This window comes from Sclerotinia sclerotiorum, genomic scaffold (assembly GCF_000146945.2).
Source record: "Sclerotinia sclerotiorum 1980 UF-70 scaffold_10 genomic scaffold, whole genome shotgun sequence".
Lineage (NCBI taxonomy): Eukaryota > Fungi > Ascomycota > Leotiomycetes > Helotiales > Sclerotiniaceae > Sclerotinia > Sclerotinia sclerotiorum.
The window spans coordinates 859,567-873,446 of NW_001820826.1; the positions used below are offsets into that span (position 1 = coordinate 859,567).

The following is a 13,880-nucleotide window of genomic DNA, read 5'->3' on the forward strand; positions in this document are numbered from 1 at the left end:
CCGCCTGTGCAAATGTGAGTTTAAGTTTTGCCGCACAAATCCTTCATGATCCTTTCAATTTTGCATGGAAAAAGGTTGCTGATGACCCTCTATTCTAACCTCAAATGGTTGTAAAATTAAAATTGTGCGCGAAATAGATACAAATTGAAATTGTGAAATTTCCTATGGCAAATCGGTGTAAATCCCATTTCTTGGAGGTTCCCAGGGCAATCATGGCACACTTGCCAGGGTTCCAGGTACTTAGTAGCTCGCAATTAAGCTTCACGTAATCGTACAGCTTCTAGTGATTGGGAACCGGAAACAGAAGTGTTCCATCTCCTTGCTGGTACCAAGAATCGTTCTTCAAATTGCACCGTTGCATAGCACGTGGAGCTTACCATATATGTGGTTTTATACGTTTCTAATACATTAGTAGTGCCAAGCACAGTGAGTTACTCAACGTGCTTTCGTTCGTAACTGTCCCAATCACAGACATCCCAAGGTGATTTCTCTCTCAAAATATCTCAGTAACACAGACACCGGTGACATCAATGAGACAAGCACTCGGCACAACCCGCTGCACGCAAGACAACCGTTAAAGCCACAAAGTTACAATGCAATTTTCAACACGATAAAGTCAGATTCCGATAGTCAAATTAAGAAATAGCAAGTGTATCACTGCAGGCTCGTCCAGCCCCCCCGGGACGGCTTACCATGCATGATAGCGGCGCACGCGTCTTGATGTAAGATTTTGATCCCGGGCCCGATAGATAGACCCCTTCCTTCATCTGATCGCTATATCTTTAACCGCACTCAAAGTTTATATGTAACTTGCATTTGTGCCACACACCAAATCTAATTACGGATATTGTTACTTTCTGTTGGTACCAAATGGACATCACAGCACCATCACCACCATCACGGGTTCGTAAGTACTGGACGGACGACGAGGACCAGATCTTGCGCAGAGAAGCTACACTGCAATGTAAATGCCACCCACTTTCTTTAAAACCTCTTTGCCTGGAGTGTTTATGCTCCGCGCAATTAAAACAAACAATAGGCTAATTTTAATGGTTTCGATAAATAGTTAAAGAAAGAGGAATCGTGAACGATTGGAACTTGATCGCGTCGAAAGTCCGGGGAAGGACGAATAAAGATTGCCGGAAGAGATGGAGCAAAGTGGGAAAAGAGGTCAACAAAGGACTCTGGGATCATGAAGAAGACGATCGATTAAGAAGAGGGGTGGAGCAGCACGGTACCTAGTATGTACACCCGAAGCATGAAAGCATATCTTCCAGAGCTAAACTTTTCTCGTAGTTGGACTATGGTGGCCGAAATAGTACAGACAAGGCATGCAGATCGTGAGTATATTTCCAAGCAATGCTTAAATACAATTCATTCAAGTGCTAACTTGATGTGTGAAAAGAATGCGCCAAAAGATGGTACCATTTTCTGGATCCAAACATTAGTCATGAAGATTGGGATAGCGATGAGGAAGCTCGACTTTTAGAGGCTGTCAGTGTCCACGGAAGAAGTTGGAAGAGCATAAGTGAAAAGGAGTTCCCAAACCGCTCACCAACGGACATAAAGAACAGGTTAGGAGAACCCCGCATCTCCGCAAAATTTCAGCACAGCACTTACTTATTTTTCTTGATGTAGATATGTTATCATGGAACGCAAGGGTAGATTAAAACGAAGGAAAGCGTCCACGACCCAATGCACTCCAGTACGAGAACGCAGTGGTTTCGACTTCCCCAAACCGGAAAGACTGAACCAAGGATTGCGCACAGAAACATCACCTGACAATGTGATGGAATACGAAACCGAGAACACTTTGATGGGCCAATTACCACTTCCGGGACTTCCTCTCCAGCTCACGGCTCAACAAATATCCCAGAACCACTATAACAACGATGCAAATTCACTTTTCAACTTTGATGGGCTACCACCTTTACAGTTCCACGATATGTCCTATTCATCTACGGAACCGTCGTCTCCTGGAATTTCACTGTCCCAAAACCCGGTTCCTACTGGGTACAACATGGGCATACAGACTGTTAGTGGGCTTACAAATGAAACGGAAGCAGACATCGACCAGCTTTACTGTGAAGATATGAATTTTGATTTGGCATTAGCCGAAGCATTCTCAGCTCCAGATCATCGACAATCAATAGCTTCGACGCCACCAACCATGAGCTCGGCATCCGATGTTCCGGCTGGAGGACATAACTACAAGCTGATACTAGAGGATGTGAAGCCAGATACGTTGTTCTCCATTGTGAACATGCTTGTGGAGTCCAGGAGTAATGTGAAGATGGAAGTTTTCAGTAACGTTGCTTGATACCCCAGGAATAGTTTGGCACGACTTTTATTTTAACGAGGATTCTGGGAAATGGATACTGTACATATTTTCTTGTAACCTTTACTTTAGGGGATGCATGGATTTGGGGATTTTTGCTGGGCCCACAGGCGCATTGGTGGGTTGGGTATATCGATTTGAGAAAGAACCTATCATGAATAGACGAATGACTTTAGTCGTCCAGGGAAGACAGGATGGCAAGGATATAGAAACATGAGACATTTAACACGTTTTCGCGATAATATTAATTCTGATGATTATCGTGAAACGACCCTTGGTGCGATCCGGAAAAGGAATAAGCACCGAATCTTATAGACACCGAATGATCTCCGTCTACAAGAGCTTTGCTAATAATGTGAACTTGCATAAGTTCTCTTGAGTGTTACATTCTACCTCCCAAGACGCGAAGAAAACTTCAGCTGTGTTTATGTATCATTCATGCAGCCGTAGAAAGCGTGGTGATAAATAACCATATTTTAGCACTAGCATACCTAGTAAGTAGTACTACTGTAAGCGTTCCGCTACCACATAGCTGTAGCCTATAGGGCACTTTTGCCACCAATCGAGAACCTCTATTGTCATGACGGAACGACTGTGTGTTGGTGGGCTGGACCCTTCAATTCGGCTATATGCACCACATTCTTGGCTTAAACAAAGATCCTTGTTTCCCCAAACCCCAGCCAATAGTGCTATATCGGGAGTGTCAATCTACGTTTTAAGCTTGATTTGATGCACCAGCAGAAGGCTGCATAGGAGAGCTTGGCCACTAGGCAACATTTTCTCGGCCTGCCAGTTTGAGATTTCCTCGTACAGTAAAACAAGACGAGCTGTGCAAAGTGCGAAGTCCCTTGACAAAAGATGTCACTTCTCACTGCATTCCGTTGCACTGACACTTCATAAATACAGCCGCACTCTGTTGCTTGAAAGGATATGAGGGTTTTGTGCCACGTGCAGTCGGTAAACAACAACTAGGAATCAATGGTAGGCGCAGACTTTACCCAATTAACGTTGGTTAGGTGGCTGTAAGCAATTACCCGTATCCGATACAATACATATTTTTCTAAGTAAGCAGTGCTTGGAGTGTACCGCAACTCTTAGTTGAGTTGAATCCCCGAGTGGCTGAACATATGACGGTGACGAGTCCGCTGACGTGAGAGCCTTAAATATTTCCTGAGGCATGTTACCATGTGATAGGTCATCTTCACTTTTGTAACTAGACTTGACAAATTGACAAATGTGATTGGATCACTTAGGGTGGTGCTTTTTCTTCCCAATACATCCGACTCCATGCGTATACGTATGAGCGTGTAGTACTGATAAATACACCCGCGATAATAATCCCCAACAGGCATCTCTCACGCCTCAGACCAGACGGGATGGTGGGCACACGTTAGTAGATTACCGCCCAGATGACAGATGTAATGGATAGCAAATTTATAATCTCATAATATGGCGGTCAGCACCACCTGTCCTGTTGAACAAATGTGTCGTTCATCCGCGAATGTATGATAACTCTTAGTTTTGTTTATGAATATCCTTGTCGGCATATCAATTTCTCTATTCCTGGATGAGATTAATAGCTGTAGCACAAAAATTGAAGGAAAGGTAGATCCAATAGAGTGCTCAGCCCGTTGAACAGACAATAGTGAGTTGGCTTGCGGATTGAGGGTAGTATTCGGAGGTAGAATGTCAATATAAAGCTTTGAGAGACAATATACGGACAGATCCTCCGCAGAGTTTCTAGAATTACTTTCCATACGTAGACTGCATGGTCCGAAGGCAAACGCCAAGCCTGTAATGACATGGCAACTTTCGGGTCATCAAAATCCTACCACTCGGGAATGAATATCGAACACCCCAATTATGAGTATTGTATACCGAGCATCGGCAAGCCGTCATCCCGATGTGCTAACAAGGGCCATGCAGAGAGATTGCAGCGACGATAGACGGGAAGCATCTCCGAAAAGTAATCTTTGGCACTATTCACACTAACACATGTGTCAATACCCATCGTTCCCCCCACACCCCACCTTCCGTGCAGTAAACTCTGTGATGCGAAGTTGCTTTGCGATAAGGTATGCAGAACCCGTGGACTGGCAACCGAATGCAATAAGGCACTCCCTTCCACTAAGAAAAGAGCATTCTGACACAGGGCTAGTGAACCCTTACGCAAAGACCAAGGCTGCTTGCCAAACAGCCAGGATGCTATCTCTGCAGTAGTTCCATTGCCCACTGGTCAAAAGACAACTTGGTTAATGATCGGCCTTTTTGCTGGTAATTCATGTTGACCAAATTTTTGACCGGTGAGTTTGCAGCCGGGGAACCGGATTCGACACGTTTTTGCTATATCCGGGCGACAAGGCCCTTGGCTGTCTTGCATTCCCTGCGGGGTCAAAAGGTTCGGTCTCGCTTTAACGTTGAGCGGAGCATGGCCAATGCATTCCTTCACTGGGATCAGAAAGTGAAACTCTGAAAGCAGACTCCACTTCGGAAATGAGCCATAATTTCAATTGGTCCTTGAGGTGCATGGCAAAGATGATCATTGATGTTCAACTTGAAGAGGAAGGAACGATCAGATAAGGATGCATGAAAATAGATATTGAGCGGAATGATTGTTCGGTGTTCGGCTTTTCGCATTGCCACTAAGAGCTCTCTCTAAGTCGATGTCTAGATTCCAGATGTTAATAGTTAGATCACGCGTGCCAAAAAAAGATGGAGATATCTGATTCTCATACCACTCAAGACATTATTTCCGCCGTTGCCCGGATATACCTTTGCCTGGAATCTGGATACATCAATTTTGGTCGACTTCCATCGTTCTTTCAATCGTGTGGGTGTTGGAGATTTTTTTTGTAGGCACATAGAACACGAACAATCCAACCCTATTCGTCTACCTAAGCGGGTGGAAGACATGTGGATTATGCTAGTCGATACTGGGTTTCGGTGCTGGTCCGCTGAAAAGACCACAAAAAAGATCTCGTTGCCAGGAAAGAGAAGTTGATCACGTGTAACGGCGTCAAAAGCTAGTCACGCGCGACGACACGAATGACACGACGCAAGTTATCGATTGACGATGAATATATATATGATAACGCTTTCCGTATTGTATATATATACTCGTTCGGAAATTGTCAATTGCTTAGAAGTGGACAACAAAGACAAGAAAAACTTTCATCGTTGTCCTCGAATTTGTTGTCTGTGATATGTGAGTCTGCGACCGAGGATTAAGCGATCCGGAGTTCCGGAGTAAACCCGGATGGTAACTCCATCCATCGGCAATGTGTTTTGTGTTTCAATATTTGAACACCCTCATACAGCTATACTTGACATGGCAATTTATAAACCACCCCATACAACTCCGAAACTACGAGTGGAAACTTCCTTCTGTGGTCCCGACGGTTGTACCACGAGTTTGTTTTTGGCAGTACATTCACGTGTTCAGTAGTTCTGCTGGGTGCTGCTTTCAATGGCCCCACGCGCATGTACAGGCGTACTCGACTCCCGAGATCTTGGATCGATCTCATTATCCATACTCGGCCTTAGCCTTGTGTTAAATACGTCTTTCCTTAAGGGGTCCCGTAGGAATGCTGCAGCCCTACCTTAGTTCGTCTCTTCCAACTTCTAACCATTTCGGTTCTAGTCCCAGGGTACCATCCAACAGGATCGGTCTTCTCTACACATCTAAGTTATTTCGAGCTACTACAGTTGCAGTTGCAGCTGGATGCGAATTTTTCCCCTTCACCAACAGGTAGTGGGGGATTAGGTGGTGATAGAATCCTTCGTATGTTGAAGACTTGCGCCTTTGCGCAATTTATACTTGATTATTGTGAAGTACATAAAACCTGCCCAATTTCAGCCACTTGAAGGTCGTCCAAGGTTTCAGGGGAACCTCTCTCATCTACCATCAATTCTCGCTGTACCAATTAAAAATCGTCAACACCACGTAGTCAAGCTCAAGCTTCCTATCGCAATCAAAGGTCCTGAGTAACAGTCATAGTCAAAAAGTGACAGATAGCGCCTCAGCACAGCTGGTCGTTTCTTTGGGTGTTGCCTTTCCCTCCGAGCATTATTGCTCGTGTCTGGAAGATTGGTGCTTCGCCTATATATATCCCGACATTCCTCGTTAAACCGATGAGGCCTAGGCTCCGTGGTTCCTGCTTTCTTCTCTGTTTCATCGAAAACTCGGTTCGCTAACCGCAACCAGCACCGGCTGAGAATCCTTATCCAATGGAATACAATCGGTTGAAGTGCCATGACCCTGATTGACTATAACTATTTTGACTAACAACATACTTCCGGACTCACTGTTGGCCGAGATTACGGTCTGCGAGGGTAATATGGCGTCGAACCCTCTCATTTCCACACCTTCTCCTCTTGGGCCTTATATAACCATTCGTAAATTACAAAAATTACAAAACAGTGGCCCATCACATGCTACTTTATTCTATACAGGGTATTTCTTTAGGGTACTCCTTCAGGATAGAACTTTCTTTTCGTTCACGACATAGCAGCGTCAGGTGATTATCTACCAAATGGAAGAACTTGAGCCATATCACCGAGGGGATCTCCAGCAGACACAAAATGGCCCACCTGTAAAGAGATATCCCAAGATGAATATTACGCATTCATACATCATTTCAGAGTCATCAAAATCTATGAAGATTTACTTCGCGATTGATGTCAAATATGTTGTCGGCCATGGAATCGCGATTTAATAATTTCCAGCAGATATTCCATATGCAAAACGGCACACTCATATATTCCACCATTTGCGACGATAAGTAGATGTTCAAAGTTTCAATACTTTCCAACGCTCTTATGACTTCCCTTATCCCAAACGATATTCCTCGTCCACTCGAAAATCCGAACGTCGAAGTTCTCATCTTCTCCGGAAGACCACGACTAATAACCAACCGACTGTAGCCACAGCCACGGCGCAACCTCTTCACTTCTGCGATTTCAAACTCACCTCGAATGCTTTGAAATGTTCGAGAAATCCAAGGTTACGGCGGGGGCAGTTTTCATTACAAGTCGCTTCGAAATTTCTCACATACCTCCAACGCCTATTCATACACGAATCCGAATCGGTCATTAAGCAGAATAGCTCTCAAAATTTATATACATTGCAGCCGTGGATTAAATAATATAGTGACTCACATAAATGGTCAACATCTGCCGCCTAAAGCAACAACAACAACAACAAACCAAGAAACCCACCTTGTCCATCAAGCTCAAACATACCCGAGGCATTCACTAATTCCTATCTTGTCATCAGCTAGAAACCATTCATCTGAATGCATCCTAAACGAAGCTCGTCAACAAATTCACTTCAAACAACATATTCTCAACTGAACGATACTATTTCAGGCCAAGAAAAAAAACACATAATATCTTCGCATAATAGACAAAAAGTGATCTCGCTAGCGGTCTCAATTTTACTTCAAAAAGTTTCCGTTCCACTGCCATGAGGACTTTTCGCTTCGTCAAATTTCACATTATCTGCTTCATTCGCTTTTCTCAAGGTTAACTCTCTATATTGTTCTGGCATGAGCCGATAGTCATTGTACATAGAGCAAGGGAGATCGGCAGAGGCGAGACATTTTCAGGATGAATTTCTTTGAGTTTGCGTGAGTATTTTAATGGTATGGGGATATTTAGTAGATAGATATTAATCGAAGTATTCTCTGGTCCCGGAAAATAGTACCAAATACGTTGCTTCCACCTTTAGGAACTACACAAGATCAAGGTCCCATAAAATAGTACCAAATACGTTGCTTCCACCTTTAGGAACTACACAAGATCAAGGTCCCATTCCAGATCCTGCAATGTTGGACTTTGGAAAACTGTATGTTTTACTGTATTTTTGGAAATCTATATTTATCACGTGGTATAATTGGTACATAGGCGTGTCTTTATGTACAAATCTAAACGTTGAATACCTACTACCTCTACCTCGAAATTATAATTATATACTCCCATGCCACCCCATTCCATCAATCCCATCTCCAAACTCCAAACTCCAAACTCCATTATCCAACCCCTGCTATCAAAATCCCCCCTTCACCAAAAAACCATCTAAAAGAACCCCCTCGAAAGCTCCTGCCTCTGCTCATCCACCCTCCCCACTCCAAACCCCAATTCCTCATCGCGAGAAACCATCCCATAACCATAACCATAATCTCCTACCCCTCTACCCACACTCCCGACAGGACGATAAAGAGGCACCGGCACATCCAACGCCAGCGGCACCAGAAACGGTTCTCCGGTCGTCATACGACTATAACGCGAGCCACTGGTAACCGACGCGAATGAAGCTCTCGAGACACGATAATCCAAGTCCAGATAATGCGGCGAAAGAGGAGAAACAGGAATGGGTGTAATAGGAGGAGGAAGAATAGGAACCGTAGGACTATTGACATAATCCGAGACTGGAGATTGAAGAGGAGGAAGAATGGGGACGGTAGGGGTGCGGAGATCCGATGGGATGGGCGGATCAATGAAAGGATTTGGACTTCTATCCCTGTAATCCATCGGGTTTTGGAATTCTATGTTTTCCCTTCCTAATGATCGTCTCCCGAAGTTTGTAGGTTTTATTTCTCTTCCCATCGTTCCGCCTTCCAGATACGATCCGCCACCTAGCGCGCCATCCAATTCCCTGGATATTCTATCATCTTCGTCTATGTAAGTAGCTTGTGCTTTTCCCTTCCGTGCCTTGGGTTTCTTAGATACTGTTACGAAAACCTTTATATTCGGATCTCCAGTTTCTTCTCCATCTTTTTTCTTTCTTTCCTTACTAGCACCTCTCTGCGATTCAGATCCTCGTCTTATCATATCCTTTGACTTCTTAGCCCTTCTTTTCTTTCTGATACAACATAACGCTATGATAAAAATCACAATCAGAAGCAAGCCGCCAGATCCAATGATAATTGCGGTCATGTTAGGACTTTTGAGTAAGTTTGCCAAAGTGGATTGAATATCAAGGTTGTCGGCCAGACTCAAATTTGAGGGCCTGCTCGAGTTTTGAGAACTCGTAGTTGAAGGTCCTACTTGCCCATTCTGGTTTAGATTTCCATTGGGACTTGAAGGAACAGTGGAGGCTTGGCTTTCAGAATTCGTCGAGGTAGAAGATGGTAATGATTGACTGTTTTCATTTAGGAATACACTTGCGCTGGGAGTTGCTTCGAGAGAATGAGATGGTTGGCTTTGTGAAATTGCTGTTTGTGTAGCGAAAATGATGGATGTCGGAACCGTCGTTGAAGCTGTAGGAGGATATATTATCGTGGGAGTTGGGGTTTGAATAGAAGTAACTATTTGGATGGAAACGAAAACAGACGTGCTGACGATTATTTGAGTTGCTGATGATATCTGAATTTGAGTTTGAGTTTGGGTTGCGGTATCAGTATCGGTTAGGATAGTTAAGTGCGAGGATATTTGTGGTTGGAAATTTAAAATTGAGCTTGACGTGACGTTCGAATTGACGTATTTCTCCGTATAATTCGTTCCTCGCCCTACTGAAAAGACCTTGCTCGGCGTCGAACAGCATGCAAAACCTTCACCTTCGTCGCAACAAAATTTTCCTAGTGATGGCTCACCGCATGGTAATAATGATCCATTATCGTTGGCTGAGTTTCTTATTAGTGATTGTTTCTCATTTGTTATCGCCATATATCAGGCTTTTGAGAACTCACCACCCTGACAAAAACTCGGACAAGAAGCCGCGGAAAAAGTGGGATCTGCGCAGGAACCACGGGAGAATTTATTTGTATTGTTTTTCGAGACGCACAATTTATTGGTGGAACAAAACTCATCAGATCCGCAACATGGACTTGTATTGTCACCGCTAAGGCAAGGGATTCCGTTAAGGTCAACAGATCCATTTGGTAAAAAGCATTGCCTAGATCCTGCTGCATTAGATAACTGAGGCTGTTGTGCTTGGCCAGTCGGAAGGCTTTGAGACAACAGAGTTCTTGATCTGTCAGACTGCGACTGCTGGCTTTGCATTTGTTGGGTTTGATTCCAACATTGACGCCTTTGGATTCCCCGACCCTGTGCTTCTCGTGCCCGTCCCTGAGTAGTTTGTCCCTGCTCCTGACTCTGCTCCTGGATCCCATTCTTCATGAAATCATTTTTCGCGACATTACTTGACAAGACGACCGATACTTGTACTAGCAGAGCAATCGCCACCGCTACAAACTGTCGAGTTAACATTGATAGTATTTGCACTCATATGTGTACGTATACAAATAACAGCAATAAGGATTACGAAGAGATCCAGCCCTTGGAAGTCTGAAGTCTCGAGTTTCCATGCCTATATCAATGTGTTCATTCCGAGATTTTAAGTTCTACTAAGAAAACCTCACCAAAAAAGTTCCCACTCTCCTTGTTTCAATTTTCTTGCTGTTAATCTACATGAGGAGTGGCTTGCGGGAGTCTTCTTTAAAAAGAAAAAAATTATCAGGGATGTGGTGGTCTTTTCTATCAGCACTAGCGAGCCTCTAGTATTAGCAATGGAAACAGCATCTTAATGTAGCATTTTGAGCTTCCTTCCATTCGAACGATTCAGTGAATTAGATTGTTATATGGAAACGTAGCTACAAAGTTACAAAACCTCCCAGTGGATAAATAGGGTAAAAAAAATCGATTTTACAATTTTAAGAAGTTTGGTAAATGAAACAATGGTTACAAAGTCCCAAAAAGACAAAACAAGAGCACGGACCTTCCACCATATTGCGAGTCTGCGACAGTGACATAAGAGCGAGAAGCCGAGACATAGGATCTGATGCTTTCTTGATATAAACGTTAGTATATCTCTCAATAAAAATTAATCAAATCCAATGAATAAAGTGAAGCTACAAGTTGCGCGGAGTATTTCTGCTATCCCCTCCGACAAATGTGAAGCTAGTCTGCCTGTACTCTACTAGAGTCTTGGCGCAAAGCATAGAATCGTTTCATATATAGATGCTTCAATAAGTCAGTTTATGCGAACCTTCCTTCAGCTGATTTCGAATACACCATTGTACTTTAGATCCAAATGCCGGCTAGCTTTTGGGTAAAAATATCCAGCCTTATCAAGGCTCCTTCAATCACCCATAACCTTTTGTGCTTGGACTACATCCAATTCAATGGACTGCCTAGAATCTCTTTCTAGTACTGTATCTCAATTGCCAACCTGGGAGATGAAAATAATTCCTACTTATCATTACTGTATACATAAGTCGATCTTAAGCCCAGTTCAGGCTTAAGGTTCTAGTGCTAAATTTAACAAGGAAGGTAGATGCAGTCTTTTCTCATCAACTGTGGCGAATCAGCAAAGTCCCAACTCGTAAAGTCTGGAACTGAGGATATCCGTCAAGTGATTGTAGAAAACCTACGTCATCTAATCAAACCAAGAATACCCAAGACGGTTGTCAAACGTATGACTGAGTTTTGCGGGGAACTACCTTCATCACTCCTATGAAGAGTGGCCATCACCACTGAATTGGTCTTTTGAAAATCGTCGCATGAGTAGTGTGAAAGAAAAGAGATATTCTACCACTAAGCAGAGCGTTGAACTAAATAGTTCAAATTCAAGGCTTTTACATCACTCGCCTTGTTTTGTAAAGAATATATATTATCAAGTAGCATTGAGTCCCTCGGCACTCCCCACAAAAGATAATATGCATCATAATTCCTCTTTCCAGGCCTATTCTTTATTCTCCGCTGGCAAAAACGGGCAACTTGTAAATGGCACGCTAGCATCTGGCTTTTCGACCGCATATCCGTCCCCATATAACAATGTTGTTAAATCGTCCTTACTCTCAGTAGACAATTTCGTTTTCTTTACATTGCTTTTCTTTGCAATCTGTCGAAACATTTCGAGGGGATCGTAGAAGATCTCTACAGCTTGAAGACGCACTGCTGAATCGACTTTGGCTACCGCGATGCCCTGAATATCGATTTCTCCGCTGTGTGCGGGTATGGTCACCTTTTCACCTTTGCTAAAAGCCGTTAGTGTGAGGACATGAGAAATAAAAGAGGATGGGAAGGAAGGTAACATACTCATTAATGCCTACATAATCATTTTTCATTACCCCCCAGTGTCTCCATTTAAAACTAACAGTTGGCGGTCCACTATATACTTCCAACACCTCCCATGCAAAAGTCGGCATCATCCTTTTAAACGTCTTGTGACTACTTGAAAAGTCCGATTTCTCGGGGGAATAATATTCATTGGCTGTGAGAATAGCATTATAAGTGCCCACTTTCAACATGTATTCGCCTGTCACGGGGGCAGAACCATTGATGGAGAAGTTGAAATTTGGGTGATCGATGGTGCGCCACTCGGAAATGTCAAGTTTGAAGGAGGCTTCCACTTCCCAATTCTTGACGAGGTTTTCGACGAGAGAGGGCAGGGATGCAGCCGTGTGGTTTTGGGTTTTGGCTGTCATATGAGGTTAAAGGATGTTCTCTTTTCATTTGACTGTGACTGTTACATACTTTGTGCCCATACTTTTCTTGTGTTTGTGTAGTCTGGTGGCTGATTGTATCGCCATTTTGCATTGAGATCTTTCATTACTGCATTGGGATCGAGGAGATAATCTGGCAAAGCCGCGGTTGTATCCGCTGGTGCTGCTTCTGTGTCTGCGGAATCCATGGTCTTTGCTGGAGAGAAGTCAACGAGGGAAAGGTCAGCTGAAAAGAACTATCTTTGCACTTCCAATTGCAGGCGCAAATGGTGGGATCTTTATGCATGTATATATATCTCTAACAATCCTTGGTAGGCAGTACCTTGAAGGGCTTATCGAATGGCAGGCTACGCCAAATCTTACTCCTTGCATGCCACTTGCATATGACATGGTGTACCAGGTTGCTCAATAATTCGTTGAACCGTCAAAATGGCTTCCGCAGTGGCTGCACTATTAAGTTCCAGCCTACTCTTGCGAAATTGTCTGTACAATCATTTGTTTGAATAATAAATACCTGATATGCTGCTTCTTGTCTCTGCCCGAAAATTGGGAATACCCGTGTAGTTTGGAGACGAAAGAACCCTTACTCAGATATAGATTGAAGATAATTGGTGACACTAGAATCACCCGCAAAGGCTTGCAAGATATTTTGATGTTGCTACGAGTGTACACCTGCAATACCTGGTCGCATCCAGCTTGAACAAAAAGGACTAGGGCGACATGGTGATGGTCTATCCCAAGAAGTAACGTCGCGTAGAATTGAAACACGAATACCCATATAAGTGGCGGACACTCATGACCTAGACAATCGACAAATCTAGACTCTCAATGAGACTCATGATCTGAATTAGAGTAAGCCGCAGGACCATCCATCCCAGATCAGAGATATTTAACGAAGACATAGCCTGTCCCGTCCTTTTCGCTTGCATCTATCTTAGCTTGAGAAGAAAGTTGAAACATCAGGATCTTGCTTAGGTAGGAAATCATCGTGTGCGTCGATTACCTTGAAAGGTAAGGACGCTCTATCAAAATCAAGATCCCAATGGTTGGAAATTTTATGGGGATGTGCGGGGAATGGGGGAGAAAAGCTTTCACCG

At 43.6% G+C, this 13,880-nt stretch overlaps 5 protein-coding genes across 5 annotated transcripts; 1 reads left to right on the top strand and 4 right to left on the bottom strand.

Moving 5' to 3' along the window:
* Positions 1-870: 870 nt before the first annotated feature.
* On the top strand, positions 871-2,320 carry SS1G_07841 (predicted protein; the record flags this gene model as incomplete). The annotated part of the gene is made up of 5 exons (XM_001591165.1): positions 871-907; positions 1,067-1,241; positions 1,297-1,340; positions 1,406-1,574; positions 1,639-2,320. 5 exons carry the CDS (start codon positions 871-873, stop codon positions 2,318-2,320), a joined length of 1,107 nt encoding a protein of 368 aa, XP_001591215.1.
* Positions 2,321-4,749: 2,429 nt separating this feature from the next.
* On the bottom strand, positions 4,750-4,881 carry SS1G_07842 (predicted protein; the record flags this gene model as incomplete). The annotated part of the gene is made up of 1 exon (XM_001591166.1): positions 4,750-4,881. The coding sequence occupies one exon, from the start codon at positions 4,879-4,881 to the stop codon at positions 4,750-4,752; it is 132 nt and encodes a 43-aa protein (XP_001591216.1).
* An 895-nt stretch (positions 4,882-5,776) lies between these two features.
* On the bottom strand, positions 5,777-7,430 carry SS1G_07843 (predicted protein; the record flags this gene model as incomplete). Its single annotated transcript, XM_001591167.1, has 7 exons — positions 5,777-5,882; positions 5,938-6,011; positions 6,181-6,236; positions 6,632-6,718; positions 6,868-6,928; positions 7,006-7,315; positions 7,393-7,430. The coding sequence occupies 7 exons, from the start codon at positions 7,428-7,430 to the stop codon at positions 5,777-5,779; spliced, it is 732 nt and encodes a 243-aa protein (XP_001591217.1).
* A 983-nt stretch (positions 7,431-8,413) lies between these two features.
* On the bottom strand, positions 8,414-9,274 carry SS1G_07844 (predicted protein; the record flags this gene model as incomplete). The annotated part of the gene is made up of 1 exon (XM_001591168.1): positions 8,414-9,274. The coding sequence occupies one exon, from the start codon at positions 9,272-9,274 to the stop codon at positions 8,414-8,416; it is 861 nt and encodes a 286-aa protein (XP_001591218.1).
* Positions 9,275-10,475: 1,201 nt separating this feature from the next.
* SS1G_07845 (hypothetical protein) lies at positions 10,476-13,173 on the bottom strand (the record flags this gene model as incomplete). Its single annotated transcript, XM_001591169.1, has 8 exons — positions 10,476-10,524; positions 10,748-10,813; positions 11,055-11,114; positions 11,602-11,632; positions 12,134-12,315; positions 12,377-12,758; positions 12,815-12,974; positions 13,147-13,173. The coding sequence occupies 8 exons, from the start codon at positions 13,171-13,173 to the stop codon at positions 10,476-10,478; spliced, it is 957 nt and encodes a 318-aa protein (XP_001591219.1).
* Between the last annotated feature and the right edge of the window lie 707 nt (positions 13,174-13,880).